Source organism: Molossus molossus, unplaced genomic scaffold (assembly GCF_014108415.1).
Source record: "Molossus molossus isolate mMolMol1 unplaced genomic scaffold, mMolMol1.p scaffold_m16_p_1, whole genome shotgun sequence".
Taxonomy (NCBI): Eukaryota; Metazoa; Chordata; class Mammalia; order Chiroptera; family Molossidae; genus Molossus; species Molossus molossus.
This window is the reverse complement of record NW_023425344.1, coordinates 243843943-243859845: the sequence shown is the minus strand read 5'-3', so window position 1 is coordinate 243859845 and position 15903 is coordinate 243843943. Positions and strand designations below refer to the sequence as shown.

At 53.1% G+C, this 15903-nt stretch overlaps 1 protein-coding gene across 1 annotated transcript; it reads left to right on the top strand.

The window, feature by feature from the left end:
* Window positions 1-1206: 1206 nt before the first annotated feature.
* On the top strand, window positions 1207-9971 carry SERPINA12 (serpin family A member 12). Its single transcript, XM_036251462.1, has 4 exons — window positions 1207-1840; window positions 3500-3770; window positions 7961-8108; window positions 9780-9971. Exons 1-4 carry the CDS (start codon window positions 1207-1209, stop codon window positions 9969-9971), a joined length of 1245 nt encoding a protein of 414 aa, XP_036107355.1.
* The last annotated feature ends 5932 nt before the right edge of the window (window positions 9972-15903 follow it).

The following is a 15903-nucleotide window of genomic DNA, read 5'->3' as shown; positions in this document are numbered from 1 at the left end:
GAGGGAGAAGGGAGAGAGATATAGAAACATCGATGAGAGAGATGAGAACATCGATTGGCTGCCTCCTGCATGCCCCCCACTGGGGATGAGCCCACAACCTGAGCACGTGCCCTGACCGGAAATTGACCCGGCGACCTCTGTGTGCATTGGTCGATGCTCAACCACTGAGCCACACCAGCCGAACTGGAAGACCATACTTTTGGCAGCTCTCTGCAGCATTAGAGCTAGAGATGAAGAGAAAATAAAAAATGAAAATCTTGCCCCCCAGCCCCACCCCAAAGCTCACCCCTGCTGGGAGATGTCAAAGCTGAGAGGTGGTGAAGGAGCAGCGGCCGTGAACCCAGACTTGGCCTGTCCCTCTCACCACACTGCCCCCTCTCTTCTCTGGAAAGGGCACAGGCAAGAGGGTTAACAGAGACCCGGGTTCTTCTGGAGGTCATATTCCTCACTTATAGACCATGTGATCTTAGACAAGGGGCTTGATTTCTACAAATTAGTCAACATTCTTTCGATTGTAAGGGGAAAAAAAAATCCAACTCAAATCAGCCAACCCTAAAAAGGAAATGGATTGGCTCATAACTTACAAAATTGGAGGTGGTAGGACCTCAGGTAAAACTTGATGCAGGGACTCCAAAGATGTCATCAAGTATTTCTCCCCATTTCTCGCTCTCTCTCCCTCTCTCCTTCTACATATGGAAGTCATGGCCACATTGAGCTCCAGGGCTACATTGTTAAGCCAGACACTGCATTCTCAGGGAAAGACATTGATTGAGCGATCTGGGGTGCACTCTAATTTCTTTACCAACCAGTGTGGCAGGGGATGAAGTATTATGATGGCCTAGCCTGGGTCACATGTCCACACTGTGGCATTTCCAGTGGAGTGGAGGGAACAGTTCCTCAAAGGAACTGAGATTCTCCCCCCTAAGATGAGGAAGATGGGTACAAACACAAGAGCTCTTCTCTTTTCTAGTCCTCTCATTTATAAAATGAGGACAATCATTTCTTGTCCCTGAGTTGATTGTATAGGTTGAATGCTACAATGGATGTCAAAGCACTTATAACCCACTGTGCATAGCACACACTAGTCACTGCATTACTTCTTTCATCTGGTCTTCCTGTGGATTAGATAGGGGCCACGGGACTCTCTTGTTCTTTTTTTCCCGCTAACCTTAGGTCTACTACTCAACAGGACAATCTCCAAGAAAAATGAACCCCATGCTGGGCCTGGGCCTGCTCCTGGCTGGCCTCCTCACTGTGGAAGGTCTTCTGAAGCCCAACGTTTCTCCAAAGAATCACGGAGCTGTGAACCAGGCCAAAGAGTGGAAGGGAAAGAGGGCAGCCCAGGAGCTTGCAAGGCGAAACATAGACTTTGGCTTCAAGCTATACAAGAAGCTGACCTCCATTGGCCCCAGCAAGAACATTTTCTTCTCCCCCTTGAGCATCTCTACAGCCTTCTCCATGTTGTGTCTGGGTGCCCAGAACTCCACGCTGGCCGAGATCATGCAGGGCCTCAATTTCAGGAATATACAGGAGAAAAACCTTAATGAGGGTTTCCATTACCTTATCCACAGTCTGAACCAGAATACCCAGGACCTCCAGCTGAACCTCGAGAACATCTTGTTCTTGGACCAGAATATGCAACCAGTGAAGAAGTTTATGACAGAGGCCAAGAACCTGTACAATGCAGACAGTGTCCCCACCAACTTCCAGGACTTGGGAAATGCCGAGAAGCAGATCAATGACTATGTCAGTGAGAAAACCCATGGAAGAATCGATAACCTGGTCAAGAATATAGATCCTGGCACTGTGATGCTTCTTGTCAACAGTATTTTCTTTCAAGGTAAGGCTTGGGAGAGCTTGGCATGGGAAGGATAGCATGACCAGTAGACTTGGATCAAAATCCAAGGTTGGCCACTTGCTTGCTCTGTGACCTTGAGTTCATAAGTGGTTAAATCTCTCAAAGATTCACTTTTCCTGTCCGCAAAATGAGTACCATGCTACATAGCTCATAGGACAGTCATTGGTATTTAAAGCAAAAATGTATGTGGTAAACTTTGTGAAGTCTAACTTATTCTCCACAGGTGCATTTTCATTATTACCAATTATCCTAACATAAACATTGGTTATAGAGGTTGCAGTGACATTCTTTTCCCCATTTCTTAGAAAAGGAAAGTGAAATCCAAAGAGACGTGAATTGACTTACTCAGTTACAAAGCCAGTCAATGAAAGTCAGAAGTAAAACCCACTTTTCTTGGCCCAAGAGCTGTGTGCTTTCCCATCATTCCAAGTAGATGCCCAGGGTGGGGATGGTGTTGTTGATGATGGTGATGATGATCACTTTGGTGGGTGCTTTGGTCTCCTACCAAACCCTACAGATTCCCAAGTCTGAGGTTGAGAGACTGAAAAAGAAGGTGGAAGAATATCCCCAAATCCAGCATCATTCCTCCCACCATACACACCTACATGCTTACACATAGGTTGGCCGACATAGTAAGAATCAGAGGCCAACCGCCCTCAGGCCAGGCAAGATTATTGCTGGGCTGTCAGCAACATGGTTCTGAATATGGAAGTTCAGTTCTCCCCAAATCCACAGAGAGATGGATAGCAGTAGAGGGGAAAAAAAAATAGTGACAATGGTAGACTGAAATCTCAGTCTTCCCAAAGCAGAGGGAGAAAGGAAAATCTGGAAATTCCCTAAATCCTCACATCCCTTAAATTACAAGACCTGGGGTGATGATGATGCCGATGATGACTAGCATTCGTTCAACACTTACTATACATGGTCACTAAGCTGTGCTGCTCCTTCTCCGTCTCACAGCTGCCTTAAGAGTTGCCCATCAATATCCCCATTCTGCAGATAAGGACAATGAAGCCCAGCGAGGTTAAGACACTTGCCCACGGTTATCCATCTAGAACAGTAGAGCTAGAATTTGAACTCTGGGGGCTCTGAGGGTAGGGAGTGTGAATTTATGCCCAACAGTATCAAAGAATCCTCAGGATAGAAAATGGGGGATCCAAACACTCAGTTTCGGGAGTTCATTGCTCTTCAGCAGGCTCCCCAGAGCACACTGTTCCATCATCTTTCTTAGTCTGGCTGAGAGCAGCTCCTCCAGGGCTGACTTAGAATAAAGCATTTTTACTCACATCAGGCCCAAATAGCCCTCACTAAGTATAATTTGGTCTCTTCTGCTGAGACACAGTCCACAGACTTTCTCACCCTTAGGAGCACCTGGGCTTAGAGCTGCCTGAACCTCTCCTCTTGGCTCAGCAGCCCTAGGCCTGGCTGCTTTGGGAACTGGCAATCAGGTCCCAGACCACCTCACCAGAAGTCTTTCGGGCATGTCATGAGAACAGGGATTCCTGGAGACCTGACCTGACGTCTCAGAGCATTTAATCCCTTTCCTTGAATGCGTGTGGACAGAGACCAGTGCTTGGCTTGATCCAGTCACTTTGTCTCCTGCAGGACACTCACATCACTTTGTTCTTCTTCAATTTTAAGCCAGGTGGCAACATGAGTTTGATCCAAAAGCAACTAAAGAGGAAGACTTCTTCCTGGAGGAAAACAAGCCGGTGAAGGTCCCCATGATGTTCCACGGGGGCATGTATCGAGTGGGCTATGACAACCAGCTCTGCTGCGCTGTCCTGGAAATGCCTTACTATCATAACATCACAGCCACCTTCGTCCTTCCCCACGAGGGCAAAATGAGGCAGGTGGAGGAGGCCTTGAATCTGGACACTCTGGAGCGATGGAAAAAATTAATCACGCGAAGGTAAAGAGGGGCGTCTGCTCTGTGCAGCTTCTTCCTTCTTTCTCCCGTTCCTCCTACTCTGTACTTCTTCTAACCCAGGTTTACTGAGCTCTTACCCCGTCTGCATCTCCAGGTTATTTCCGACAATTTCCCGTGGGGCTGCAGCTATGGTGCCCACAGTGGTGCTTCATGTTGCCCTGGCCCAGCCCCTCTGCAGCTCCGGGAGCGGAGGTCACTACCAGGGCACCACTAACCACACGCAAATGTTCCTGAGGGACTGGCATCATCTCTCTGGTTTCAGGAGAGTCCACACCCCTCCCTTTGCTCCTCCACCCAAGTGTGGGGTAGGCCCTGTGATATTTCCTGCAGCCAGCACAGGCCTTATTTGGGGGATAACGGAACCCAAGTTCCCCACAGGGGCCCGGGATACTTACAGTGCCTAGAAGTGTCTCCTCGTTGAGTCCAAGCGCGGGCTGCACTGAGGGTCGCTTCCAGAACGCCCTCCTAACTGCTCCAGGCCTGCCTCCCCCACACTTCTCCCAGCACCCCCATGTCGGGCTGGGCCCCCAGCCAGGAGGACATGGCCCCCGGCGCTCCTCCCGCCGAGGCCAGGCCTTGCCTCCGCAATCGCTCTGGCCCCAGAATGACCGAGAACAGCGATGCCCACCGCCTCACGGGATAAGCCCCATCCTCCTGCAGGGAGTACTCTTGTCCATGGGCCTCAGGAGGAAACTGCATTTCAGCAGAACACCATAGCCAACCTTCCGACTTCCCGAGCTCCTGCGGTCTGGACCGAGCCGTCCTGTCTAGACTGCTCCCTGTTTCTTAGTGGGAGAGGCAGGGCTGGTCCGCTCCAGACAGCAAGGCCTGGGCAAGCTGAAGAGGAAACGCACACTCTCCCCAGGAGACGAGACCGAGCCAGCAGACACACACCTAAGAGACACAGGCCAACTGACACGTGCCCAGCACGCCTGGGGGTTCAGGCCCTGGGCGGCCGAGGCCCGGGTGTGCACAGTGCACGGACTCCTGCTGTGTGTGCGTAATTAGCAGCCTGCCGGGGGGTTCCGGAGAAAGGGCTAGGTCTTCCCAGAGGCAAATGGAAAGGTCCACCTCTAGGAGGCACACTGCTGGTGACCCTGAAATAGCCATTTTCCTGTTAAAATGTCAGGGGTCCCCTCCCAGCCTGGGTTCCCCGTCACGCCTTTACCTACTCAGACACCTGGCAGCATGGGCCCCACGTTTTCTGTTTCCCACTCAGATGTGAACTGAAGCCGTGCTCCCCACGTATGCTCTGGAGCCCCCCCTCTTGCTACTCAGGACTGTTACCCTAGAAACTCCCTCCTTTCTTTCCGAAATCAGCAGCTGTGTTTGCTCTCGACAGAATCGTTGCCATCAGAGGTGAAGATGCTATCATCTCTTCTCCTGCCCCCTCTGCCCCCACCATTGCTTCATTTGTTGCTCCCCTGTGCAGGTGCACACCTGATGCGGGTTGCCCCGTTCACTGTCCACAGCTCTCTCCCCGCACCCTCTCACACCGCGTCCATCAGCCTCCCGCGCTCGCCTCCATGAAGACGTTCATCGCCACGGTTCTCAAGGGCGTCCGTGTGGCTGAATCCAATGGCCAGTGTCAGACCTGTCGTTCTCAGCCTGTCAGCAGCATTGACCCAATTGATCCCCACCTTCCTAGGAGGGGTTCTTCACTTGGCTTCCAGGCCCCCCAGTCTCTCCATCCCTCTCGCCTTCTCCGTCTCCTTTGCTGCCCGCCCCTTCTCCTCCAGGTCTCAGATGACGCCACAGGGCTGTCTCTCAGGCCTCCCCCATTGGTCGGTGCCCCTCCGTGCACGCGTCAGGCTCGGCTCTGAGGGACGCCTGCGTTACCCCGACCGCCACGCCACGTGTCTACTTCTAGTCCCAGTCCTCTCCCCGACCGCCACGCCACGTGTATGTTTCTAGTCCCAGTCCTCTCCCCTCTCCCCGACCGCCAGCCACGTGTCTGCTTCTAGTCCCAGTCCTCTCCCCGACCGCCACGCCACGTGTCTGCTTCTAGTCCCAGTCCTCTCCCCGACCGCCACGCCACGTGTCTGCTTCTAGTCCCAGTCCTCTCCCCGACCGCAGGGCCACACATCATCTGCTCACCCAGGACCGCCCCTGGGTGCCTGAGAACATCTCAGCCCCAAGCGCCCAGAACGAACATCCTGATTCCCCTTAGGGAGCCTCCTCAAGCTTCTGTGTCCTTCAGTGGAGACTCCATCCTTTCACTTGCTCGAGTTGAAAACCTTGGGGTCCTCCTTGACCACTCTCTTCTCCCCAGCCCCTCATTCAGTCTGTCGGGGGGCCCCATAAACCAAACCTGGAGGCTGATCCCTTCCCACCACCTCTATGACCCCTGCCCCCCCTACATCTGACCACCTCACTAACTTCCAAATGGTTGCCCAGCATCGCTCTGGTCCCTGCCCTTCACCACCGAGGGATTATTCTTAACGGAACAGACAAAATGATCCTTTTAAACCCTAAGCAAGACCATGTTACTCCTTTGTTCAGAACCCACAAGTGGCTCCTCATTTCACTCAGAAAAAACAAACAAACAAACAAACAAACAAAAAACTTGCCTAACTCCTCCGCCTCCATCCAAGTTGCTACAAATCTTCCCTTTACTCCAGCGCTCCTGAATCCTGTACGTCAACCTGTAGCTTTTCCACATCACACACTGCCTTCTGACACGTAGCTACCCATCTCCACGCCTATGCCACGTAGAGGTTCTGTGCCGATGACTTCATTCCTGTCTTCCTGTTAAAGCACAAGCTCAAGGGCATGGATGTTGGCCTGTTCTCTTCATGGATGTGTCTATGCATCTAGCACAGTGCCTGGTACACAGTAGGCACTTAATAAATATTTGTTGAATGAATGGATGAATGGAAAGGTAAGTTTGGGAGTCAACTAGGCCTATCTCTGGGCTTTAAAGCTATGACAATGAGTGAGATCCCCAGAGAGGGAGAAAAGACAGAACAGAGAAGACCAAGGGCTGAAGCATCCCAGTGACGGACAGGTGGCAAGGGGGAGGCAGCAAAGGGTGGGAGAGGGAGTGGCCAGTGAAGGAAGGAGAAAGCTGGAGGGCGTGGACCTGGGTTGCAAAGCTTCAAGATGGACAGATGGGTCAGCTGTCTCATGCTGGCCCCTGAGTTTGCGGCCGGATCCAGCCACCTGAGGTCGGCAGCAACTCTGGAAAGAGCTACTGCCGTGGACGTGGAGGACAGCCCCTGACCGGAGCGGGTGGAGGCAACAGTGGGAGCAAGTGGAGACACCTGGTAGATACCACTTCTGCTATGAATAAAAGTAAAGATACGGGCTGGAAGCTGGAAAGTTGACTCAGGGGCAATGGAGATGTTTTTTGCTTTTGTTTTTTAGGACAGGGGCTATTCTAGCAGGTGGTCTGCTCTTGAGCACGGCCAAGTAGATAGCCTTTATGGAGGGCACAGGAGAGAAAGGAAACAGAGGCGGGGATGGGTTCTTGAAGAGGCAAGAAGAAATGGGGTTCAGGGTCAGAAGGACAGGAGTCCAAGGCCCACAGGTGCCTCAAGAACACCTGACGACAGGTCCCAGGCAGAGAGGCCAGCCCAGGTCCCATCCATGGGGGATGTGAGGCTGCTAGCTCAGGGCAAGAGGATGAACATGTGCTGATCACTGGCTGTGCTGAGCACCCCCCGTGCATCTGCACTCACTCCCTTACCGCCCCGGGGCTGCCATGGTTACCATCATCACTTCTGCACAAGCGGCTTAGAGAGGTGAGATCATTAGCTCCAAGTCACAGAGCTCATGGGAGACAGAGTGGAAGTGAACAAGTGCTGCCCGGCTTCAGATCTTTGGCCCTGCTGCCCCTAACATCAGGCCTGTCGGGGTCACGACTGGCTCCTAGCCGGGGCATGGCTGAGCCTGCAGTGGGGAGACCTCAGTGGTTGCAGCTGAAGGGGCCCTGAGATGGTGGGGACTTGAGAACATTTCTGGGGATGAAGGCTCTGGAGCAGGTCTGATAGGAAGCAGAGACAGTCCAGAGGGCATGGGTGTTTTTAGAGTTGAGAAACCCTCCTCATTCTGTGGATAAAGAAAAAGTCGGAGACTTTCAAGTCTGGGGAGACTGTCTCATTCGTCATCCATCCTGGGGCCTCTCTAGGTTAGAACCTTGCTGCTCACCGTTGTCCGTTCCCGCTCCCTAGGGTTGTAGACGTGTTCCTGCCCAGGTTCTCCATGACTGGCACCTACGACCTAAAGAAGACTCTCTCCTACCTGGGTATCAGCAAAATCTTCGAGGAGCATGGTGATCTCACCAGGATAGCCCCTAATCGAAGCTTGAAAGTGGGTAAGGTAAGCCGACTAGGCTTGGGCACTGCCCCCTCCGGCACAGGGAGCCTTCCCACAGCCGGGCCAGGGCCACCGTCACGGCACTGCACAGCCGGGACTCCACCCTCCAGTCTGGCGAGTTCGAATGCAGCTTGGCCCCTGCCGGCCACGTGCTCCAGCCACGTGCTCCTGGGTGAATCATGAAACTCCCCCAGCCTCACGTTCCCAGTCTTTCAGATAAGAACCACACTCCTGGTGCTGTTCTGGAAGTCGATTCGGTGCAGCAAACAATTGATCAGGGTCTGGAACATTTATCAGGCCTAGAACGGGTCTAGGTCTGACCCAGACCCTCACTCAAAGGCATCACAGGCCTGTCGGGAGTAAGTTGTGAACATGGTCTGCGTGATTAAAAGATGAGCAAGCAAAGGGCCTGTGGTCTCCAGCAAGGCTGGGCACCTGCCTTCAGGGGCATGCAGAGAGGAACACATGGGTAGGGTCCCAGATTTAGCAGATAGAATACAGGGCACCCAGATAAATTCAAATTTCAGATAAAGGGTAAATTTTTTTTAGCATAGGCATGTCCCAAATATTGCATGGGATACATTTACACAAAAGAATCCATTATTTATCTGAAAAAAAATTTTTAACTGGGTGCCCTGTATTTTATTTAGGAACCCTACTTTTAGGTTAAAATAGAATTGAGGGGAGAAAGGTCTCAAGCAGAACTGGGTGTGGGGAGGAGCTTCCAGTAGGGGGAGCAGCGCCGCCAAAGGCTGGTGGGGGTGGGGACTGTCTGGTGCTGAGCCTGAAGGTCAAGCCAAGGTGCCAAGCTGACTGTGGGCACTGATTCCGATTTTTTCCAGTTTGCAAGAGGGAGGAAAAGAGTGAATAGAATTTTCTCCCTTTTCAGTTTTCCAGCCCCAGACATCTTATAAACAAACGTGCCGGGTCAGCTACCCTGTAGCTCTACGCGGCTCAATGGCTGGTCTCCTCCCTCAGTTAGGGGTGCCCATAGCTGTGACCCTATATGTGAGCCATGGCTAGAAAGTGGGTAGAATTTTGTAGGATGGGATGCAGCGTGTGAGTCTTTCACGGATACCCATCAATTTCCCAGTGCCCATCACCTGGTCCCAGATGTTGATGGTATTGGGGTGGATCTGGGATCCAAGTTATCTGCAACAGCTGGCCTGGAACGGGCTCCTTCGTAACCACCCGCCCACCATCTCCCAGGCAGTCGGAAGGAGCGCCGGGCCACCAGGAGCCCGGGGTGAGCCTCCACGGCCTTGCTCAGCACAGCAACAACAGCTGGTGCCAGCCTCCCCGGGCCTCTGGGGTCATCGGGCTGGAGGCCTCAGCACAGGGCCACCACTTCCCTCCCATGGAGCCATTACGCCACTGGCACTTCCTGTACTTCCCAGGAAGGAGAGCAAACTCCACTCTGTCCCCCAGACCCCCACCCCGACCCCCATAGCTGATGCTTCCGCTGCATCATTTCTTCCTCATGCGTCATCTCCTTGTTGAGTGTCCTTCAGTGATGACAGGTGACCGCAGAGGCCCGGGGAGGCTGGCACCAGCTGTTGTTGCTGTGCTGAGCAAGGCCGTGGAGGCCTCTCCCTCTCTGGGCCTCTTGCCGTCCTTGGCTCACCCCGGGCTCCGGCGCTGGGCGCGCACTGACCTCGCTGCCGGTTCCCACAGGCGGTGCACAAGGCGAAGCTGAAGGTCGACGAGAAGGGCACGGAGGCGGCCGCGGCCTCTGGAATGGAGACACTGCCCATGGAGAAGCCGCTAACCTACAAGCTGAACAGACCCTTTCTGCTGATGATTACAGAGAAGATCATACCCGCCATGCTCTTCGTAGGAAAGATTACTAATCCTTCCGGCGCATAAGGAAAATTCCAGACGCTTCATCTCCCGGGGACTGAGGCCACAGGGACATACTGCCCTCCCCCCACAGCACCGTGAGCGCCCAGGGACGTCCATACAGGCAGCACTGCTGGCCCCAGGCCTTCTGCACGTAGCCCCCCTCTGCCCATTCAAACGCTGGGGCTAGATGCCCTACCCCACCCACTTGGCTGGCAGTGATTTCTCTCCCCCTGGCGGGCAGAGGGGTTTGTGATTAAATAAAGATCTAAAATACTGGCTGGTCATTCAAATAGAAATTGAGCCGAAGCTCTAGTGGTTTATTCATCTTCCTTTTAAGTAAGTTAATTTAAAAAATGACTTGCTGCTCTGGCTGGTTTGGCTCAACAGTTAGAGCGTCAGCCTGCGGACCAGAGAGACCCGGGTTTGGTTCCTGCTAAGGGTATGTACCTCGGTTGCAGTTTGTCCCGGCCTCGGTTGGGGTCATGTGGGTGGTAGCCAGTCAATGTGTCTCTCTCACATCAATGTTTCGCTCTCTTTCTCCCTCTCTCCCTCTCGCTCTATCTGAAGATGAATACAAAAAGTGTCCTCGGGTGAGGATTAAAAAAAAAAATGATTGTTGCATCTTAAAGATCAATTTCCTACTTCACAGCCATATTTTTATTCTTTATCACAGAAATAAATTCTGTAATTACAGAAAAACAGAGGGGAAAACAATTGGGGTGGGGAGCAGAGGGAGACTCTACCAAGCAGAGGGAACAGCCCATGCAAAGGCCCTGGGGTAGGAAGGCAGCATGGACAATGAACTGAAATGGCGTTAATATTGCCAGAGCAACAAAACGAGGCCGGAGGAGAGGACGGCGAGGCTGGGGAGGTAGGTCGGGGCCTTGTGAGCCACAGGGAAACTGCTGGCCTTTGACTGAACAACTGTGATGAGCTGTTGCAGGTGTTTAGTTGGGGGGAGGGGTGACTCATTTGTTATAAGTGTCCCTCTGGCTGCAGACTGGGTTTTCCTGTGGCCCCAGTGCCCAGGCCAGTGCATGTCATGGAGAACGTGCTTGGTGCGTGTTTGCTGAGAAGGACGACTGTGCAGCAACTGCCCGTGTCCCGGACAGGCCAGCCCCTCCAGAGCGCTCCTCTCCTCCGGGAGGGAAGGCCCGCTTCTTCACGAGAGCCTGCCAGGCACGCCCCGGCACTGCCGGCCACTCCTCGCATCGCTCATGCCACCCCCCACCCCGCGGATGCTCCCCATTCCCTCCCGCGCCCACCAGTTCCTCCCTGACGTCACTCACCCTTCTCCTTCTGTGAAGCCTTCCCGGCCCACGTTGTGGACCGACTGACCAGGTGACGAACGAATGGGTTTTGACTTTGATGTAACAGCTACTGAATGTCTCTCCGAGCCCAGCACCAAGGTGTCTTCTCCAGCCCTGTGCCCCACCAACCCTTCCAGTTAGTATGACCGTTCCATCTGACTGATGAGTAAACTGAGGATCAAGAAGACCCCATGGCCCTGGAGGTTTGGCTCAGTGGTTAGAGCATCGGCCCGTGGGCCAATGAGTCACGGGTTCAGTTCCGGTCAAGGGCACATACCTCGGTTACCATTTGTCCTCGGCCCTAGTTGGGGTCGTGCAGGAGGCAGCCAACAAACATTTGCTGAGTGCCAGGGACTCTTCTAGGGGGTCGAGACACATCAGCGAACAACTGTACACAGCTCCTTGTTCTTGGGGACCTTCCAGGCAGGCAATAAACAACAGGGTAATCAATCAATAAAAAAGAGCATAAAGTAGAGCAGGTCAGGGTGATTGGAGGTACTGAGGGTGCTGGTGGCGGTCAGGTCGGCCTCACTGGGAAGGTGACACGCCCTGCTGAGACAATGACACTCCCTGAGACAATAGATTTTGTGATTCCTTTCTCCACGGTCTCTGTTGCATAATCGGCCTCTGGCGCCTTCTGACCCAGGAGGTGCACATGCATGGGTGTTCTTGATGACGGGAGAGGTGTTGGCCCCAACCAAGAATGGAAGTGCCCAACATCCGAAACCCGGGGTCCGAAAGCCCATGTGACGACATTCAGCTAGACTGTCCATGAAATGCAGACAGCCTCTGCGCAGGTGACTCTCTGTGCACAGGCAGGGTACCGGGAGGCTAGTTTCATCTGTCCAGGCTGAGGTCATTCACATGGGACATACTGGAAGTGACAGTCTGGTGTGCTGGCAAGGGTAGTCACAGGTGAGACGCCCTAGTTCCTGGCTTGGGCAAATACCTTCCCTTCCTGGGCTTGCGCCTCTCATTTGTGCAATGACGGGGCTGCCCTCCTACCGCAGACAATACTTTGATGCTCTTACGGGACTGATTGCACTGGCTCCAAAGCGGCATCTGCATATTCATTTTTCCGGGCAACCACTGAGTCGACAGGTATTTACTGAGCAGGTACTGGGTGCCAGGTAGTGTGCCAGGCACGGGAAAGCCTGGTGGGAGCTCAGGGTCGCAGGGCTGGCTGGAGAGCGCGCCCCACCTGCTCAGCCGCCACGCCAGAGCTCAGGAGTGAGGAGCACAGGGCCAAGGTACCCTTCCTTCCCCTGGGGGAAGCATGCTCGCCATTGCTGCTCATTTTCCCGAATCTCATTCATTCCTGAACTGCCTCCATGATCGTGGCTGAAGCCTCATCAGTTTTGTACTATTATTTGCTCATGGTGGATCTTTACATCGACTTTAGAAAAATGAAAGATATTTGTTTAGACAGAAAAATTAATATCGAAGCCCAGAAGACTCGCCACAAATAGAAGTTAACTGTAAAAATACACACGACAAAACCAACCCTCTGATTAAATTCCACCAAGACTGTTGCCTACTGCAGCCCTGAGTCAACTGTAACTGAAAAACAAATAAAAATGTTTAAGAAACGACGAGACCACACGCCTTAGCTATTCAATTGGCAAAGATCTAGACGTCAAACGGCACTGAGACGAGAGCAGTTGGCTCAGGCTGGGTGGTAATGTCGCCGTGTGAACACCACAGGGGCGGGAAGCCGATGCTCACGGTTACCTGTGCACCGAGAAGCTCCAGGTAGACAAAGGAACTGGCGACCCTGGGGGCCTCCAGGGACAGCAAACCAGGGAGCTTGTAGTCAGGGCTGAGAGGAAGGCTTTTCTCTGTCTACCCTCAGTTCTGTGCCTTTTGCATGTCGGATCCTCAGTCACCATGAAACGTATTGAGAAAAACTGACCTTCATTCTGAGAACGTGAAAGTGTCTGACTTCTCTGTTCCGTCCGAGGTGCTGCAAAGACGTGTCAGGGGCTCATCCACCTTCGATTTCCTTTGCTTGTGTTTCCAGGAGTTTCGCCAGATGTGTTTGAAAATGACGTCATGTTTGGAGGTTCTGAAATAAGATCAAATTTCACCCAAGTCACCCCTCCCCTAAAAACAGAGTCAGCCCTGGCAGGTTTGGCTCATCAGTTAGAGCGTCGGCCCGAGGACCAACGAGCCAAGTGTTCGACTCCCGTCAAGGGCACATTCCCGGTTGCGGTTCATCTCCGGCCCTGGTCGGGGTTGTGCGGGAGGCAGCCCATCGATGTGTCTCTCTCACGTCGATGTTTCTCTCTCTCTCCCTTTCTCTCCCTCTCTCCCCTTCCCACTCTGTCTGAAGGTACATAGAAAAATATTCTCAGGTGAGGATTTAAAAAAAAAAGGAGTCAGCAGGTATACAATGGTTGTCAGGATTATGGCACCAGCTGAGACAGTCTCCTGGAGAAGATCAGGAGAGAACTGGATTTGTCACCGTCTGGTTCCACATCGTGGGCAGAAGGCATCCGAGACTGTGCAGCCTGTGAGCTCACGGAAGTCACCAACCGGACCGCCGAGATCTTAGGTCAAGGTGGGAATGTGCACATGATTTATGTGCCTGACGCCTGGCCTTCCGTTCTCCTCCTCCTTCTTTTAAATGCATTTTTGTGTTCCGGAATAATTTAAGATTTGCAGGAAAGTTGTGCAGACAGTACAGTTTCTACAGCTCCCACCCCCGTCTCTCCAATGTCGACAGCTCACGTAGCCATGAGACATTAGTCACAACGCAGGAGTGCACGTTCGTACGACTATTAGCCAAGCTTCACTTGCCATTCAGCAGTTGTTCTCACTGAGCCCCTTTCAACTGCCCCAGGCTCGAGCCCACGATCCCCTGCTGTGTTTAGTGGCCTTTCATTTTTACGGACTTGGGCTGGGGCTTCAAGAGGCTGGCGGTTGGTGGGAGGCCCTGGCGCCCGAAGGCTGAAGCTCACATCCCAGCTCTGCCACGTGTTTGCTTTGTGACGTGAGGCAAGGCACTTAATCACACCCGAGTCTTAGTTTTCCCTCTCTGCGAAGGGGGTCATCACGTCCATCTCTCGGGGGGACTCAGCGATGTCATGCCTGTGGGTAGGCGTCCAGCCATATGAGTGGTGTCCTTTCAAGGCACCCAGGGTGGGGGAGGGATGCCTACCAGGGGTGCCTCTCTGAAAGCCGCTGTCCGCCCAGCACAGGTGGCCTTCGGCTGTTGCTTCTCTGTGTGACGTGAATAAAGGAATCCCAGATTCCCGAACTAGGCTGGGCACTAGATTCCCGAAGCAGGAAGCCCAGCTGGCATATAAAGTGGACATAGTGATCCCTTGCCCAAACCTACTAGAACAAATGAACAGTCAGACCAGGGTCCTGGGGCTCCGACCCCTGCCCCGTCCTGACCACGCCCGGCAGGCTGAGAAATGAGCCGTGACGCAGCAGAAGAGACGCAGGGAGCACTTCTCCGGGAGACAGGTGCGCATGTCCACAGTGGGTGTTATCGGGTCCCTGCCAGAGGCTTTTGAAGGGAAGCTTCTGGTTAAGGCGACATCACAAGTTCAACCGTGAGGCACCCGATCTGCTCCGCGGTTGACAGTAAATAACAGGTGACATTTTAAAATAATTTTTTTTTTTAAGTATAAAGATGTAGCCAATTTTAGAAAATGATATGAAGATCTCCATACACCAGCAATGGGACCAAAGCATAAAAACAGGCGAGAGATTCTACGGTCAGGAAAGGAAGCGTCTAGAGTGGCTGGATGTGGCAGGAGGGGTTCCGTGGAGCAGCAGGGACTCACGATCAGGCTGCTGGGGATGTTCTCGCCTCGTCGCTGCTCCAGCAGGATCGGTCTGACCAATTCGAAGAAAAACAGGTTTTGCTCCCTGGGAGGCGCAGAGGTCCCAGGAACCGAGGAGCTCAGAGATGCAGGGAGCCTTGGAGAGCTTCTCCCTGGAGCAAAGGCAGGGGTCGTGGGCTAGGAAGACCCAGATCCCCGCACTCCCAAGCCTTCTTGTCTTTCCCTAGAAAGTCTGAATCTGTCATTCTTGGTGGGGCCTGGTGATCTGCCTTTTAATGAGATCACAGTTTCTCTCGACAATGAACCAAGCTTGGGAAACCCCAAACTCATTCCGACTGCCACCTTGCTTCAAAGCAGGGGTGGGTGAGTCAACAGAGCCTGGCCCTTGGGGTTCCAACCATCCCTCCCACTCCCTCCTACTTCTTTATATGCCCCTCATTCTTCTCCCTCTGGCCCATCATTTGCTGCTCATAGTCCCTGCCCTCGAGGAAGCCACACAAGGTCGACTAGCTAACGAGGTAAATTGCAGTGGGGTGCTCCAGGTGTGCTCTGCTCCAGGAAGGGACAGGCTTTCTGTGGGACTCAGGGAGTCTTTGGACTGGGCAGTTTGGAACTGGGGCTGGCAGGATGGAAGGAAGTTTGTCAGGTGGGGTGAGTGGGGCCGGCCGTCTAGGAACACAGAACCAGGTGTGATCGAACGACATGGGGTGGGAGAAAGACAGGGCTCCAGCTATTTCATTGCATTGCATTTAGTCTTTGTGATTTAGCTGCAGTTTACATAGAGCGAATTAACAAATAGTCCTGGCCATTGTTTCTTCAAAAGTTTTTCTGTTCTTCCTGACCCCCTTCCTG